This window comes from Meriones unguiculatus, chromosome 15 (assembly GCF_030254825.1).
Source record: "Meriones unguiculatus strain TT.TT164.6M chromosome 15, Bangor_MerUng_6.1, whole genome shotgun sequence".
NCBI classification, from domain to species: Eukaryota; Metazoa; Chordata; class Mammalia; order Rodentia; family Muridae; genus Meriones; species Meriones unguiculatus.
This window is the reverse complement of record NC_083362.1, coordinates 849,885-865,037: the sequence shown is the minus strand read 5'-3', so window position 1 is coordinate 865,037 and position 15,153 is coordinate 849,885. Positions and strand designations below refer to the sequence as shown.

The following is a 15,153-nucleotide window of genomic DNA, read 5'->3' as shown; positions in this document are numbered from 1 at the left end:
GTCCCGCCCCGCCTGTGGCCTGGGAGGGCCCTGAGCTGGCGGCGAGGCCTGGCGGAGGTGGGCTGGAGCCCCGCCCTGGCGGAAGTTGCCTGGAGCACTTTCAGTTTTGTTTCTCCTCAGGTCCGCGCTGCCCTAGAGGATTCCGGGCTCCTCGGCCCTGCTGGGACAGGAGGTCGTGGGTAAGGGGGGACAGCGGTGGGGGGACAGCGGTGGGGGGACAGCCTGGGGGGAGGGAGAGGGAGGGGAGAAGCCCGGGAGAGTGAGAGGAAGGGAGAGAAGACAAGCAGGTCCAGGCCCGTCCCTCAGCCTCCGGTCTGGAGCCCCCGCACAGCCTGCGTGTAGACAACAGACCCCACACACACACACACACAGCCTGAGTGTAGACAACAGACCCCACACACACAGCCTGAGTGTAGACAACAGACCCCACACACACACACACACAGCCTGAGTGTAGACAACAGACCCCACACACACACACACACAGCCTGAGTGTAGACAACAGACCCCCACACACACATGCACAGCCTGAGTGTAGACAACAGACCCCACACACACACATGCACAGCCTGAGTGTAGACAACAGACCCCACACACACACACACAGCCTGCGTGTAGACAACAGACCCCACACACACACACACACAGCCTGAGTGTAGACAACAGACCCACACACACAGCCTGAGTGTAGACAACAGACCCCCCCCACACACACACACAGCCTGAGTGTAGACAACAGACCCCCCCCACACACACAGCCTGAGTGTAGACAACAGACCCACACAGACACACACAGCCTGAGTGTAGACAACAGACCCCCCACACACACACAGCCTGAGTGTAGACAACAGACCCCCCCCCACACACAGCCTGAGTGTAGACAACAGACCCCCCCACACATGCACAGCCTGAGTGTAGACAACAGACCCCCCCCACACACACACAGCCTGAGTGTAGACAACAGACCCCCCCCCACACACACACAGCCTGAGTGTAGACAACAGACCCACACAGACACACACACAGCCTGAGTGTAGACAACAGACCCCCCCACACACACACAGCCTGAGTGTAGACAACAGACCCCACACACACACATGCACAGCCTGAGTGTAGACAACAGACCCCCCCCCACACACACACAGCCTGAGTGTAGACAACAGACCACACACACACACACACAGCCTGAGTGTAGACAATAGACCCCCCCACACACACACAGCCTGAGTGTAGACAACAGACACACACAGACACACACAGCCTGAGTGTAGACAACAGACCCCCCCCACACACACAGCCTGCGTGTAGACAACAGACCCCCCCCCCACACACACACAGCCTGAGTGTAGACAACAGACCCCCCCCCCACACACACACAGACTGAGTGTAGACAACAGACCCCCCCCACACACACACAGCCTGAGTGTAGACAACAGACCCCACACACACACACACACAGCCTGAGTGTAGACAACAGACCCCCCCACACACACACACAGCCTGAGTGTAGACAACAGACCCCACACACACACACACAGCCTGAGTGTAGACAACAGACCCCCCCCACACACACACAGCCTGAGTGTAGACAACAGACCCCACACACACACACACAGCCTGAGTGTAGACAACAGACCCCCCCACACACACACAGCCTGAGTGTAGACAACAGACCCCACACACACACATGCACAGCCTGAGTGTAGACAACAGACCCCCCCCCACACACACAGCCTGAGTGTAGACAACAGACCACACACACACACACAGCCTGAGTGTAGACAATAGACCCCCCCCCCACACACACACAGCCTGAGTGTAGACAACAGACCACACACACACACACAGCCTGAGTGTAGACAATAGACCCCCCCCCACACACACACAGCCTGAGTGTAGACAACAGACACACACAGACACACACAGCCTGAGTGTAGACAACAGACCCCCCACACACACACAGCCTGCGTGTAGACAACAGACCCCCCCCCACACACACACAGCCTGAGTGTAGACAACAGACCCCCCACACACAGCCTGAGTGTAGACAACAGACCCCCCCACACACACACACACAGCCTGAGTGTAGACAACAGACCCCCCCCCACACACACACAGCCTGAGTGTAGACAACAGACCCCACACACACACACACAGCCTGAGTGTAGACAACAGACCCCCCCACACACACACAGCCTGAGTGTAGACAACAGACCCCACACACACACATGCACAGCCTGAGTGTAGACAACAGACCCCCCACACACACACAGCCTGAGTGTAGACAACAGACCACACACACACACACAGCCTGAGTGTAGACAATAGACCCCCCCACACACACAGCCTGAGTGTAGACAACAGACCCACACAGACACACACAGCCTGAGTGTAGACAACAGACCCCCCCCCCCACACACACACAGCCTGAGTGTAGACAACAGACCCCCCCCACACACACACACAGCCTGAGTGTAGACAACAGACCACACACACACACACAGCCTGAGTGTAGACAATAGACCCCCCACACACACACACAGCCTGAGTGTAGGCAACAGACCCACACAGACACACACAGCCTGAGTGTAGACAACAGACCCCCCCCACACACACACAGCCTGAGTGTAGACAACAGACCCACACAGACACACACAGCCTGAGTGTAGACAATAGACCCCCCCCACACACACAGCCTGAGTGTAGACAACAGACCCCCCCACACATGCACAGCCTGAGTGTAGACAACAGACCCCCCCCACACACACACAGCCTGAGTGTAGACAACAGACCCCCCCACACACACACACAGCCTGAGTGTAGACAACAGACCCCCCACACACACACACACAGCCTGAGTGTAGACAACAGACCCCCACACACACACACACAGCCTGAGTGTAGACAACAGACCCCACACACACACATGCACAGCCTGAGTGTAGACAACAGACCCCCCCCCACACACACAGCCTGAGTGTAGACAACAGACCACACACACACACACAGCCTGAGTGTAGACAATAGACCCCCCCACACACACACACAGCCTGAGTGTAGACAACAGACACACACAGACACACACAGCCTGAGTGTAGACAACAGACCCCCCACACACACACAGCCTGCGTGTAGACAACAGACCCCCCCCCCACACACACACAGCCTGAGTGTAGACAACAGACCCCCCCACACACACACACAGCCTGAGTGTAGACAACAGACCCCCCCCACACACACACAGCCTGAGTGTAGACAATAGACCCCCCCCACACACACACAGCCTGAGTGTAGACAACAGACCCCACACACACACATGCACAGCCTGAGTGTAGACAACAGACCCTCCCACACACACACAGCCTGAGTGTAGACAACAGACCACACAGACACACACAGCCTGAGTGTAGACAACAGACCCCCCCCACACACACAGCCTGAGTGTAGACAACAGACCACACACACACACACAGCCTGAGTGTAGACAATAGACCCCCCCACACACACACACAGCCTGAGTGTAGACAACAGACCCACACAGACACACACAGCCTGAGTGTAGACAACAGACCCCCCCCACACACACAGCCTGAGTGTAGACAACAGACCCCCCACACACACACAGCCTGAGTGTAGACAACAGACCCCCCCACACACACACAGCCTGAGTGTAGACAACAGACCCCCCACACACACACAGCCTGCGTGTAGACAACAGACCCCCCCCACACACACACACAGCCTGAGTGTAGACAACAGACCCCCCCACACACAGCCTGAGTGTAGACAACAGACCCCCCCCACACACAGCCTGAGTGTAGACAACAGACCCCCCCACACACACACACAGCCTGAGTGTAGACAACAGACCCCCCCCACACACACACAGCCTGAGTGTAGACAACAGACCCACACAGACACACACACAGCCTGAGTGTAGACAACAGACCCCCCACACACACACACAGCCTGAGTGTAGACAACAGACCCCCCACACACACACAGCCTGAGTGTAGACAACAGACCACACACACACACACACACAGCCTGAGTGTAGACAACAGACCCACACAGACACACACACACAGCCTGAGTGTAGACAACAGACCCCCCCACACATGCACAGCCTGAGTGTAGACAACAGACCCCACACACACACACACAGCCTGAGTGTAGACAACAGACCCCCCCCCACACACACAGCAGCCTGAGTGTAGACAACAGACCCCCCCCCACACGCACAGCCTGAGTGTAGACAACAGACCCCCCCCACACACACAGCCTGAGTGTAGACAACAGACCCCCCCCACACACACAGCCTGAGTGTAGACAACAGACCCCCCCCCACACACACAGCCTGAGTGTAGACAACAGACCCACACAGACACACACACACAGCCTGAGTGTAGACAACAGACCCCCCCCCACACACACAGCCTGAGTGTAGACAACAGACCCCCCCCCACACGCACAGCCTGAGTGTAGACAACAGACCCCACACACACACACACAGCCTGAGTGTAGACAACAGACCCCCCCACACACACACAGCCTGAGTGTAGACAACAGACCCACACACACAGCCTGAGTGTAGACAACAGACCCCACACACACAGCCTGAGTGTAGACAACAGACCACACACACACACACACAGCCTGAGTGTAGACAACAGACCCCCCCACACACACACAGCCTGAGTGTAGACAACAGACCCCCCCCCACACACACACGCACAGCCTGAGTGTAGACAACAGACCCCCCCCCCACACGCACAGCCTGAGTGTAGACAACAGACCCCACACACACACATGCACAGCCTGAGTGTAGACAACAGACCCCCCCCACACACACACAGCCTGAGTGTAGACAACAGACCCCCCACACACACACAGCCTGAGTGTAGACAACAGACCCACACACACAGCCTGAGTGTAGACAACAGATCCCCCCACACACACACACGCACGCACGAACCCTGATGTCCCCTCCCAACACTGGGGAAGGGAGAGAGCAATGTCTGTTTGTCTCTCTGTGGCAGCTTCTCCTCGGTAGCGCAGGCTGGGCCAGAACTCACTGTGTCGCCCTGACCTGCCACCAGGTCTTTCCGCTGCTCGCCTGGTCTCGGTAAGCACGGAGGGGAGGGCCAGGGTGGTGTGGGGGCGGGGTGGGGGCCGGGGGGCGGGGGAGTCGTTGTTGCCGTGGTGAGGACCGGGGGCCGGGGTGGAGGCCGGGGGGGGGGGGGGGCGGGCATGGCCTGCGGCCCTGAGGGCTCCGTCCCGCTGGCGTGCGCGAGGCCCCTAGGCTGGCACACCCGCCGTGCCGGGCCCGGGAGGTGGAGGACCCCTCGCTGGGGTCGCCCTGGCCGGGGAGGCCACGCCGGGCGCGGGCCCGGGCTCCCTGCTGGGCCCCGAGCTGCTGGGGTCGCCCTGGCCTCGGGCCTTCCTCGCTCAGCCTCGCTTCCCACAGGCCGGCGCCGCGCGAAGCTCCCCACGCCCAAGGCCGGTGCAAGTGAAGAGACGCAGAGGACGCAGAGGCGCGGAGCGGCCGTCCCCGGGCGCCTGGCAGCCACAGCCGAGCACTCCTAGGTGAGAGACGTGGGGGGGTGCGTGGGTGTGTGGGGGGGGTGAGGTGTGTGGGTGTGTAGTGTGGGGTCTGGAGGGTCTGGGGAGGTGTGGGGTGGGGGAGTGTGTGGGGGTGTGGTGGGGTGCGGAGGGGTGACAGGACAGGGGTGCGCGTGCAGAGGGCGCGGCCCCGGGTGGCCCTGACGCGCGCCCTCCCGCAGCATGGCGGCGCCCTGGTCCCCGCCGAGCCTGCTGGAGGCGCTGAGCGGCGACTTCCTGGCCTGCAAGATCTGCCTGGAGCAGCTGCGCGCGCCCAAGACGCTGCCGTGCCTGCACACGTACTGCCGGGAGTGCCTGGCGCGGCTGGCGGCGGGCGGCCGCGTGCGCTGCCCCGAGTGCCGGGAGGCGGCGGCGGTGCCCGCGGGCGGCGTGGGCGCCTTCAAGACCAACTTCTTCGTCAGCGGCCTGCTGGACCTGGTGCGCGCCCGCGCCGCCGGGGACGCGCCGTCGAGCGAGGGCGCGGAGGGCCGGCTGTGCGCCGCCGACGCGTCTCGGGCGCGCACCGACGGCCTGAGCACCGACGGCCCGAGCCGGGGCGCGCCCCGGGAACAGGCGTGCGCGCCGCGGCCGGCGCTGGCGGCGCTGCTGGCGGGCGCGGACGGCGAGCTGGCGGCGCTGGCGGCGCGCGGCGAGGAGGAGCGGGCGGCGCTGGCGCTGCTGCGGGAGCGCGCGGCGGACGCGGGGGCCCGGGCGGAGGCGGCGGCCGAGCGCCTGGCCCGGGCGCTGGCGGCGCAGAAGCGGGAGGCGCTGAGCCGGCTGAGCGCGCACGTCGAGGCGGCCGAGGCGGAGGCGCGGGAGCGGCTGGCGGCCCTGGAGCGCCGCGAGCGGGTGGCCCGGGAGGCGGCCGCCCTGGCGCGCCGCGTGCTCGCCCTAGGCCCGGAGGCCGAGGTCCCCGCGCTGGAGGACGCCGTGGCGCGCCGCCTGCGCCAGCTGCAGGACCGGCCCCGCAGCCCCGCGCGCCCGCCCCGCCTGCCCCGCCTGGAGCTGCACCCGGGCGTCGAGGACGGCTCGCTGCTGCTGCTGCGGCTGGCCTTCGACGAGGAGGACGAGGAAGGGGAGGAGGGGCAGAAGCGTGGGGAGGACGGCGCAGAGGACAAGGAGGACAAGGACGAGGATGGAAAGGACAAGGAGGATAATGGCGCTTCAGAGGATGAGGACCAGGACCTGGACGGCGCTCACAGCGCGCGAGGAGACACCCCCAGCCCCGCCGCGCGGCCTCCAACGGCCCGGGACGCGCACGAGGACCACGAGGCCCGGGTGGAGCGGGGCGGCCGCGCCGCCAGAAGGAGGCGGGCCCGGGGCCGGAGCAGGCCGGCCGAGGCCCGCGAGCCCAGCCCGGTGCCCAGGCCGCCCCCTGACGGCTCGGGGCTGCCGCGGCCCGCTTTCGCCTGGAGCTTCCCCACGCGCATGCCCGGGGACAGGCGCGCCCCGCGCATCACCGGGCTGTGCGCGCACGGCCCGCAGGAGGTGCTGGTAGCAGACGAGCAGAACCGCGCGCTCAAGCGCTTCTCCCTCCGCGGCGACTACCGCGGCGCCGTGCCCGTGCCCGACGGCTGCGCGCCCTGCAGCGTGGCCGCCCTGCGCGGCGCCGTGGCCTTCTCCGCGGGCGCGCGCCTCTACCTCGCGGGCCCCGACGGCGCCGTGCGCTGGCGCCGCGCGCTCAGCCTGGCGCAGGCCAGCCACGCTGTGGCCGCGCTGCCGTGCGGGGAGCGCGTGGCGGTGAGCGTGGCCGGCCACGTGGAGGTCTACAAGGCCGACGGCAGCCTGGCCACGCGCTTCCTCCCCGGCGGCGGCGCCCGCCGCGGCCAGCGCGCGCTCGTCTTCCTCGCCGCCCACCCCGACGGCGGCTTCGTGGCTTCCGACTGGCAGCGGGGCAGCGTGCTGGCCTGCGACGCGCAGGGGCAGGTGAGCTGGGAGTACTCGGGCCCCGGCCTGCACGGCTGCCAGCCAGGCTCCGTGTCCGTGGACGGGAGGGGCTTCACGTTCCTCACCCTGCGCGAGGTAAACAAGGTGGTGGTCCTGGACCCCCGGGGCGCGCTGCTCGGGGACTTCCTCACGGCCTACCACGGCCTGGAGAAGCCGCGCGTGACCACCATGGTGGACGGCGAGTACCTGGTGGTCTCGCTGAGCAACGGCACCATCCACGTCTTCAGGGTCAAGTTCCCCGACAGCTAGAGGGCCAGGGGCCACGGCGACCTCCAGCCCGCAAAGCGTGTGCTCCCGTGTGCTGTGGACGCCTCGGCCTCGGCTCGCCCCCACGCGTGCTGGCTCTCATGTGGTTCCCACTGCTCTGGCCACCGCCGTAGAGCTTAGGAGTCTTGAGGTTTATCTGCGATTCTTGCTTGACATTCTTCAAATCCATTCCCAGGATGGAGTCCTGATTCTATGTAGAGCCCCTGCCTAGAGTCCCCCAGTGAGGGGCTGGGGTGTGGCTCAGTGGTAGAGCCCCTGCCTAGAACCCCCCAGTGAGGGGCTGGGGTGTGGCTCATTGGTAGAGCCCCTGCCTAGAGTCCCCCAGTGACGGGCTGGGGTGTGGCTCAGTGGTACCTGCCTAGAATCCCCCAGTGAGGGGCTGGGTGTGGCTCAGTGGTACCTGCCTAGAACCCCCCAGTGAGGGGCTGGGTGTGGCTCAGTGGTACCTGCCTAGAACCCCCCAGGGAGGGGCTGGGGTGTGGCTCAGTGGTAGAGCCCCTGCCTAGAGTCCCCCAGTGAGGGGCTGGGTGTGGCTCGGTGGTAGAGCCCCTGCCTAGAATTCCCCCAGTGAGGGGCTGGGGTGTGGCTCAGTGATACCTGCCTAGAGTTTCCCAGTGAGGGGCTGGGCTGTGGCTCGGTGGTCGAGGATTTTCTAGCCTGTGTGACGTTCTGAAGTCAATTCCTAAGCACACCGTCCTCCCTGAAAAACAAATGAACAAGGGTGTTTTTCGTGGAGCCGTGGAGGGTCCCCAGAGACTGGCACGTGTTACTGTCCAGGCAAAGGAAGAGCCAGCATGCACATCATGCCATGGTCACCAGGGTGGGAACAGGGCGAGAACTGAACCTTCTCACTGGGGAAGGTGGGGCTGGAAGGTCAGAGGTCTCGGAACAGCAATGACACTGACCAGTTCTGCCAGCTCACCGGGGACACACCCGCAGTGAGGCGTGGGCTGGGCCTCCAGGGGTCGAGGGTCAGGGAGTGCCAGCACACTCAGCCCCCAGATGCGCCATTAAAGCCAGGCGTGGCCTCACACACCTGTGACCCGAACTTGGGAAGCTGAGGCAGGAGGATTGTATGTGTGAGCCTCACCGGGGCTACATGCAGAAGCCGTGCCAACGCTGAACTCCCTGCAGCCCAGAGGCGGCCGCCTCTCAGAAGTGGCCTCCTGCGACTCGGGCCCTGCAGCAGGGGCAGAGCGCCGGCGAGAAGGGGCCCATGACTTCCCCCCGGGGTAGTGCTTCCCCCCGGGGGAGGACCAAGGCACAGACCGACAGACTGCCAGCCCTCAGCCCATCGGCCATCAGCCCTCAGCCCTCAGTTCTCAGCCCTCAGCCCTCAGTTCTCAGACTCAGCCACCAGCCTCCAGCCCTCAGCCCTCAGTTCTCAGCCTCAGCCACCAGCCTCCAGCCCTCAGCCCTCAGCCCTCAGCCACCAGCCTCCAGCCCTTAGCCCTCAGCCCTCAGTTCTTAGCCTCAGCCACCAGCCTCCAGCCCTCAGCTTCAGCCTCAGCCCTCAGTTCTCAGCCTCCAGCCCTCAGCCCTCAGTTCTCAGACTCAGCCACCAGCCTCCAGCCCTCAGCCCTCAGTTCTTAGCCTCAGCCACCAGCCTCCAGCCCTCAGCCTCAGCCCTCAGTTCTCAGCTTCCAGCCCTCAGACATCAGTTCTTAGCCTCAGCCACCAGCCTCCAGCCCTCAGCCCTCAGTTCTCAGCCCTCAGTTCTCAGCCTCAGCCCTCAGTTCTCAGCTTTCAGCCCTCAGTTCTCAGCCTCCAGCCCTCAGTTCTCAGCCACCAGCCTCCAGCCCTCAGCCCTCAATTCTCAGCCTCAGCCCTCAGTTCTTAGCCTCAGCCTCCAGCCCTCAGTTCTCAGCCTCAGCCCTCAGTTCTCAGCCATCAGCCTCAGCCCTCAGTTCTCAGCTTTCAGCCCTCAGTTCTCAGCCTCAGCCCTCAGTTCTCAGCCTCCAGCCCTCAGTTCTCAGCCACCAGCCTCCAGCCCTCAGCCCTCAATTCTCAGCCTCAGCCCTCAGTTCTTAGCCTCAGCCTCCAGCCCTCAGTTCTCAGCCTCAGCCTCCAGCCCTCAGCTCTCAGTTCTCAGCCTCAGCCCTCAGTTCTCAGCCTCAGCCTCAACCTCCAGCCTCATCCTCAGCCCTCAGCCCTCAGCCTCAGCCTCAACCTCCAGCCTCAGCCCTCAGCTCTCAGTTCTCAGCCTCAGCCACCAGCCCTCAGCTCTCAGTTCTCAGCCTCAGCCACCAGCCCTCAGTTCTCAGCCTCAGCCGCCAGCTGACACCTCCCAGGTTGGGCCTGAGAAGCCAGCACGAAGGTGTGACGCTGGTGGGCGTGACTGGTGGAGCCGCAGGTGTGCTACGGCTGTCGTGAACCCTGACACCGGCATGGTCCACGGCCGCCCGAAATGCCCAGGAGGCCCAGCGAGCTGACGGGGGGCCAGGCTGGCCGAGGCCCACCACGCCGCCTGTGCCCCCAGGGAGAGGTCGGGGAGGACGGCGGGGGAGCCTCGGGGCCTTCCCGGGCTGGACCTGCCAGAGACAGACGCCAGCAGCTCCCAGGCCGAGGTCTGGGGTCAGCGACCGACAGCTGGCCGGCGGCCGGGAGGAGCTGGCGCTGCGGGCTCCGCGCGCCGCCCTCGCAGCGGCGGGGGCGAGGATGGTGGGGTGGCGCACGGCCGCCGGCCACCCAGCCTCCTGCCCCGGCCGCGGGATCGGGCACGGCCGCCGGCCACCCCAGCCTCCTGCCCCGGCCGCGGGATCGGGCACCATCGCCGAGAGGACGGTGACCTCCAGCTTGCCTGGCGCCGGCCGAGCCACTCGCCAGGTGAAGCGGCCCCACGCGTGCCGCAGCCGCCAGCGCAGGGCCGAGGGCGCGCCCCGGTGTCGAGCCCTGGCTCTCTCTGGAGAGGGACTCCCAGCCTCTGGCTCGGCGCGGAGGCAGCGGCGACGCCGGGGTGCAGGCGGGGGGGTATACGTAAAAACTGGGGGCCACCAGACGCGGGCGGGCCGGCGGCCTCGGGGCCCGTCATCCAGGGCCTCCATAGGCTGCTCGTGGCTTCTGCTCGCCTGCGTGGGGCGGGGGGGGGGACACGGAAGGCTGAGGTCCGCTGCGGGCGTGGGGGATGGAGGGACAGGGCCTCGGGGAGGGGCCCGGCGCAGGGGGAGCGGGGGGCGAGTGTGTTAGAGGGCCGTGGTGACTCGTGCTGGCGGGACCCGGGGCCTGGGGGACCAGGCCAGATGCAGGTTTAGGGTAGAGGAAGGATGTCATTTCCTGTGTGCGGAAACCAGAGCAGGACGTCGGTGTCCAGATGGTCAGCTGTGATTACATGTGAATGTTTTTGGTTGTTGTTGAGGCAGGGTGTCTCCGTGTAGCCCTGGCTGTCCTGGACTCACTCGGTAGCCCAGGCTGGCCTTGAACTCAGAGAGAGCCCCTGCCCTACCTCCCCGAGTGCTGGGATCACAGGCGGCGCCACTGGAAGTTTAGACTGGAAACGGAGGGTCCCGCTTTGGGGAGAATATTCCGGGAAGGACATTCGGAGATCTCTGCGCTGCCGCCATCGGCTGGAACCCGCTCCGCGGGCTGCCGGCCGGTCTGCTCCAGGAGCCAACGTTTGGGAGGAATGGGGTGTGACGCGGTCGTGAGGGAGGAGGGGCGCAGAGCTGGGGGTGGCTCAGAGGGTGAGAATACTCACTCTCCACGCGGGAGGCCCCAAGTTCGAATCCCCAGCACCATCAGAAGCCAGGCCAGGCCACGCACAGCGCGCTGCAGGCTGGGCCAGGGTCTAAGGCCTGTTTGCGGCCAGGCTACTGCCAGGCTCCGAGAGACTGTGTCTCAGTAAAGGGTGGCAGCGAAGGGCATGGCATCTGCAGGCCCTGGGCACGCGCAGGGAGAGCCTGGTTGATGGCTGGTGGTTGGCTGGTTGGCTATTTGGCTGGTTGGTCGGTTGACTGACTGACTAGCTGGTTGACTGACTGACTAGCTGACTGACTGACTAGTTGACTGACTGACTGACTAGCTGACTGACTGAGCGGCGGGCGAGCGGGCTGGTGGATGGACTCTGGTCGCACACGCCAGCCGCAGGCAGACTGTCTGAGCAGCTGCCGGGCAGATGGGATCCCTGATCTGTGAATAGTGATGTCCGCGGTTCGGTCCTTGGGTGGTTTTAGGCGCTACTCACGCCTGCGCATTTCTCTCCGTTAGTGTGGTCTGCTTGAATAGGTCAAGGAAATGTACTTGTGGAAGTAATCTTTAGGAATAACTGGCTCCTGCCGGGGTTGGTGCGCTCCGTTAACTTCGGCACATGGGGGAGGCAGGAGGATTGTAGCTTGGAGACCAGGTGGCCTCCACGGGTGAGGGATGTGTGTGAAGTCTTGTGGAGTTCTCCCACCATGGGGGGGGGCTTCAGAGCTAAGTGGGATCCGAGGATTGTTCGGAGGCCTAGATAGTGTGTGAGTGTGTGTGAGAGAGAGAGTGCGTGTGTGTGTGAGTGTGTATGTGAGAGAGAGAATGCATGTGTGTGAGAGAGAGAGTGTGTGTGTGTGCATGTATGTGTGCCTGATAGCTGGTTGTAAGTGCTCAAGAAACATCTGTGAAGTGAATTAATGTCTGCAGAGGGATCAGACGTCGCTCTGTCTCCAAAGGCTTCCTAACTCAGGATCCGCAACCATAAGCCAAACTGCAGAAATCTTGGTTGTGGGAAGTCTCCAGCAGGGGGCACTGTTGTGCCTCCCAAGGAGCGATTTCAAAAACTGGAGGATTGGGGCGTCCTCTGCTTTAGTAGAGGGAGAAGGGGAGAAGGGACGGTGGGGGTGGGGTAGCAGCAGAGCTGCAGAGGTCTCCGGAACCTGCAGCAAGGGTAACTCAGTGAGAGAGGCCTTCAGAGATGAGGCTGGGCCTGGTGGCGCAGGCTGTGGTCCCAGCAAATGGGGAGGCTGAGGCGGAGGGACAGCAGATTCAAGTCCTGCCTGGCATCCCAGAAATGAAAAGTAGAAGAGGGCTTGTGCTGGAGCTCGGGGGTAGAGGGTGTGCCTAGACACCCCCCCCAGTGAGGGGCTGGGTGTGGCTCAGTGGTCACCTGCCTAGAATCCCCCAGTGAGGGGCTGGGGTGTGGCTCAGTGGTAGAGCCCCTGCCTAGAATCCTCCAGTGAGGGGCTGGGGTGTGGCTCAGTGATAGAGCCCCTGCCTAGAGTCCCCCAGTGAGGGGCTGGGTGTGGCTCTGGTAGAGGTTGGCCTTGTTGGATACCAGAAAGGGGGTGGTCTCCTGATTCTGAAAGAGAACCCACAAATGCTTAAGACACAGAACCAAGGGCTTCTCGGGGACCCTGCCAATGAAGGGACATGCTAAACTTGTGATTTGTTTTACTCAGTGTTTGTTTGATTTTTAGGAAGTCACACAGACAAGCCACTCACCAGGGGACACGTGAGCACAGAAGCGAAAGGGACCAGGGCCAGCGGCTGAGAGTTGGGGCGCAGCTGTGGTGGTTGAGGACCCGCTTGACCATCGACGTTTTAGAGAAGTTCTTTTTTGAACGGCGAGTGGCCCTTCATGGTCTAGAGAGAGCAGGATTGCGGGATTTGTTGTTGAGGGCGCCATTTCCTTCATCTCCGCGGCACCGTGCGGAGGAGGAGGGAGGCGAAGGCGGTTATAAGGAGCTGGGTGCTGAGGATCTGAGTGCTGGGCGTCTGGAGGCTGAGGGTGGGGGCGGGACCGCTGGGCGTGGCCAAGGGCACGGACTGGCACACCCAGCCGACTCTGGACTTAGTTTACCAGAACACACCAGGAAAGAGGGAGCGTGAGCTCTCTAAGGGCTTTGGGCGGATCAGAGGGGCAGTGGCATCCGAGGAGGGGGCGGGGAGCCCGGGCCTGGCGGGAAGCGCGGGGTGGCCAGCGGGGGGTCAGTGATTGACTGGGGCCCGGTGACGCCTCGGCGCGTGCGGAGCCCCCGATTCTCAATAGAGTTCTCTGGACCCATCTCCCCACTTCTGTGGAGTGGCCTTGTCTGCTTCCTACACGTGACCGAAAGCATTATGGGAAAGAGAGGCTTTTGGGGCGGGAACCACGGAGGCAGGAACTGGCGTGCTGTGTGACCTTCGCCCTGTGTGCGCCCTCCTGACGGTGCGCTCAGAGGCTCAAGTCAAGTGTCCCAGGACGCAAATTACAGATGCTTGTGAGCCGCCGTGTGGGTGCCTAACCCTAACACACGCGGAGCCTGGCTCGAGCCGGCGAGGAGCCTGGCGGGGAAGGTGGGTGCAGATGGCGGTGCCCGGCCTCGGCACCCAGGCGGTGGCGGGAGAGGAGGGACCCGGTGGGAAGCCGCTGTGGCGCGCTCTTCTGGCTGGCTCTAGCTCAGCCGGGTCAGAGGTCGCTACCCTCTCCACCAACCGCGCTCAAGTGCCTGTTTCTCTGGCTGCTGGGCCGATCCGGAAGTCGGGCAGGCCGGCGCCGTGGGGAGGGAGTCTGGACGGAGTTCTGCTCCTGGCCTTGGTAGATTCGGTCTAATCTAAAGTTGGTTTCTCAGGACCTGCCTTGGCTGTGCTCTGTGCCTGGGGACTGCACAGCTGGGTCCCTGGACGCCTTCAGATGACGCGAACGCTGCTGTGTGGGAGACCATTTGTGACCCTCTGCTCTAGAGGTGTGCGCTTTGCCTCAATAAACGAGACCGATCAGAAACCTGCCCTGTCTCCGTTCTTCGCCCCCGTGGCCCACACTGTCCCAGCCCCCTCTCTTAGGGTCTCATTCGACTGACCCGCGGGACGAGTCAAGTGGCGCCCGAGCAGGGACTCGGTGAAGACGCTGGCAGAGGAGCCCCGGGAAAAAAGGGCGACTGGGAGCCTGCCTCAAGGTGTGGCCCGTGCGCAGCGATCACGGGACAAGAAACCAGTAACTGGAGACCTTGCGGAAGGATTAAGAGATGCTTTAAAGATGCGGGGAGAAAGGTTAAAGTGTGGACCCTCATCAGAGACGCTCTGGACCCCCGCATGAGAGTGAAAAAGGAAAAATTTAATCTCACAGCTAAAGAGTTACCTGGGGAAATTAGAGCAGCCAAACAGGCAGGAAAAAGTGCTTCTGAGGTTCATGTGGGCATTCGAGGCGGTTTATGCACTCTGAGAGCAGAGAATGTCAGGAGACCTTTGGTGGGGTGCCACGGCACACGCGTGCGCCCTGCACACACTCTAAGTAAACATTGTGGGGAGAGCTGTGGCAGCGTGTGCTTTCAATCAAGTGCTCTGAAGAGGTGTCTCTGGCTACTCACACCCGACTTTGCGAGGCCTCGCCAAGGAGAGGCCCAGAAATACAAGGACCCACCGCCTGGCTGCTCTGCCTCCCTGGCTCTG

General features: G+C 63.4%; 1 protein-coding gene across 3 annotated transcripts; it reads left to right on the top strand.

The window, feature by feature from the left end:
- The first annotated feature begins 78 nt into the window (after positions 1 to 78).
- Positions 79 to 14,488, top strand: Trim56 (tripartite motif containing 56). Of its 3 annotated transcripts, none has more exons than XR_009586340.1 (5): positions 79 to 179; positions 5,040 to 5,125; positions 5,468 to 5,586; positions 5,784 to 14,061; positions 14,337 to 14,488. XR_009586340.1 is itself a non-coding variant. In XM_060367905.1 (5 exons), the coding sequence occupies exons 4-5, from the start codon at positions 5,785 to 5,787 to the stop codon at positions 14,400 to 14,402; spliced, it is 1,809 nt and encodes a 602-aa protein (XP_060223888.1). In that variant the 5' UTR covers positions 79 to 179; positions 5,040 to 5,125; positions 5,468 to 5,586; position 5,784; the 3' UTR covers positions 14,403 to 14,488. The 3 variants fall into 3 exon arrangements, 2 of the variants coding, with proteins under 2 accessions (XP_060223888.1, XP_060223887.1); XM_060367905.1 differs by having other exon boundaries at positions 5,784 to 7,527; XM_060367904.1 differs by having other exon boundaries at positions 5,784 to 14,488.
- The last annotated feature ends 665 nt before the right edge of the window (positions 14,489 to 15,153 follow it).

Excerpts from the sequence above, each read along its gene's own strand:
- Trim56 (XM_060367904.1), top strand. The coding sequence starts at position 5,785 with ATGGCGGCGCCCTGGTCCCCGCCGAGCCTGCTGGAGGCGCTGAGCGGC.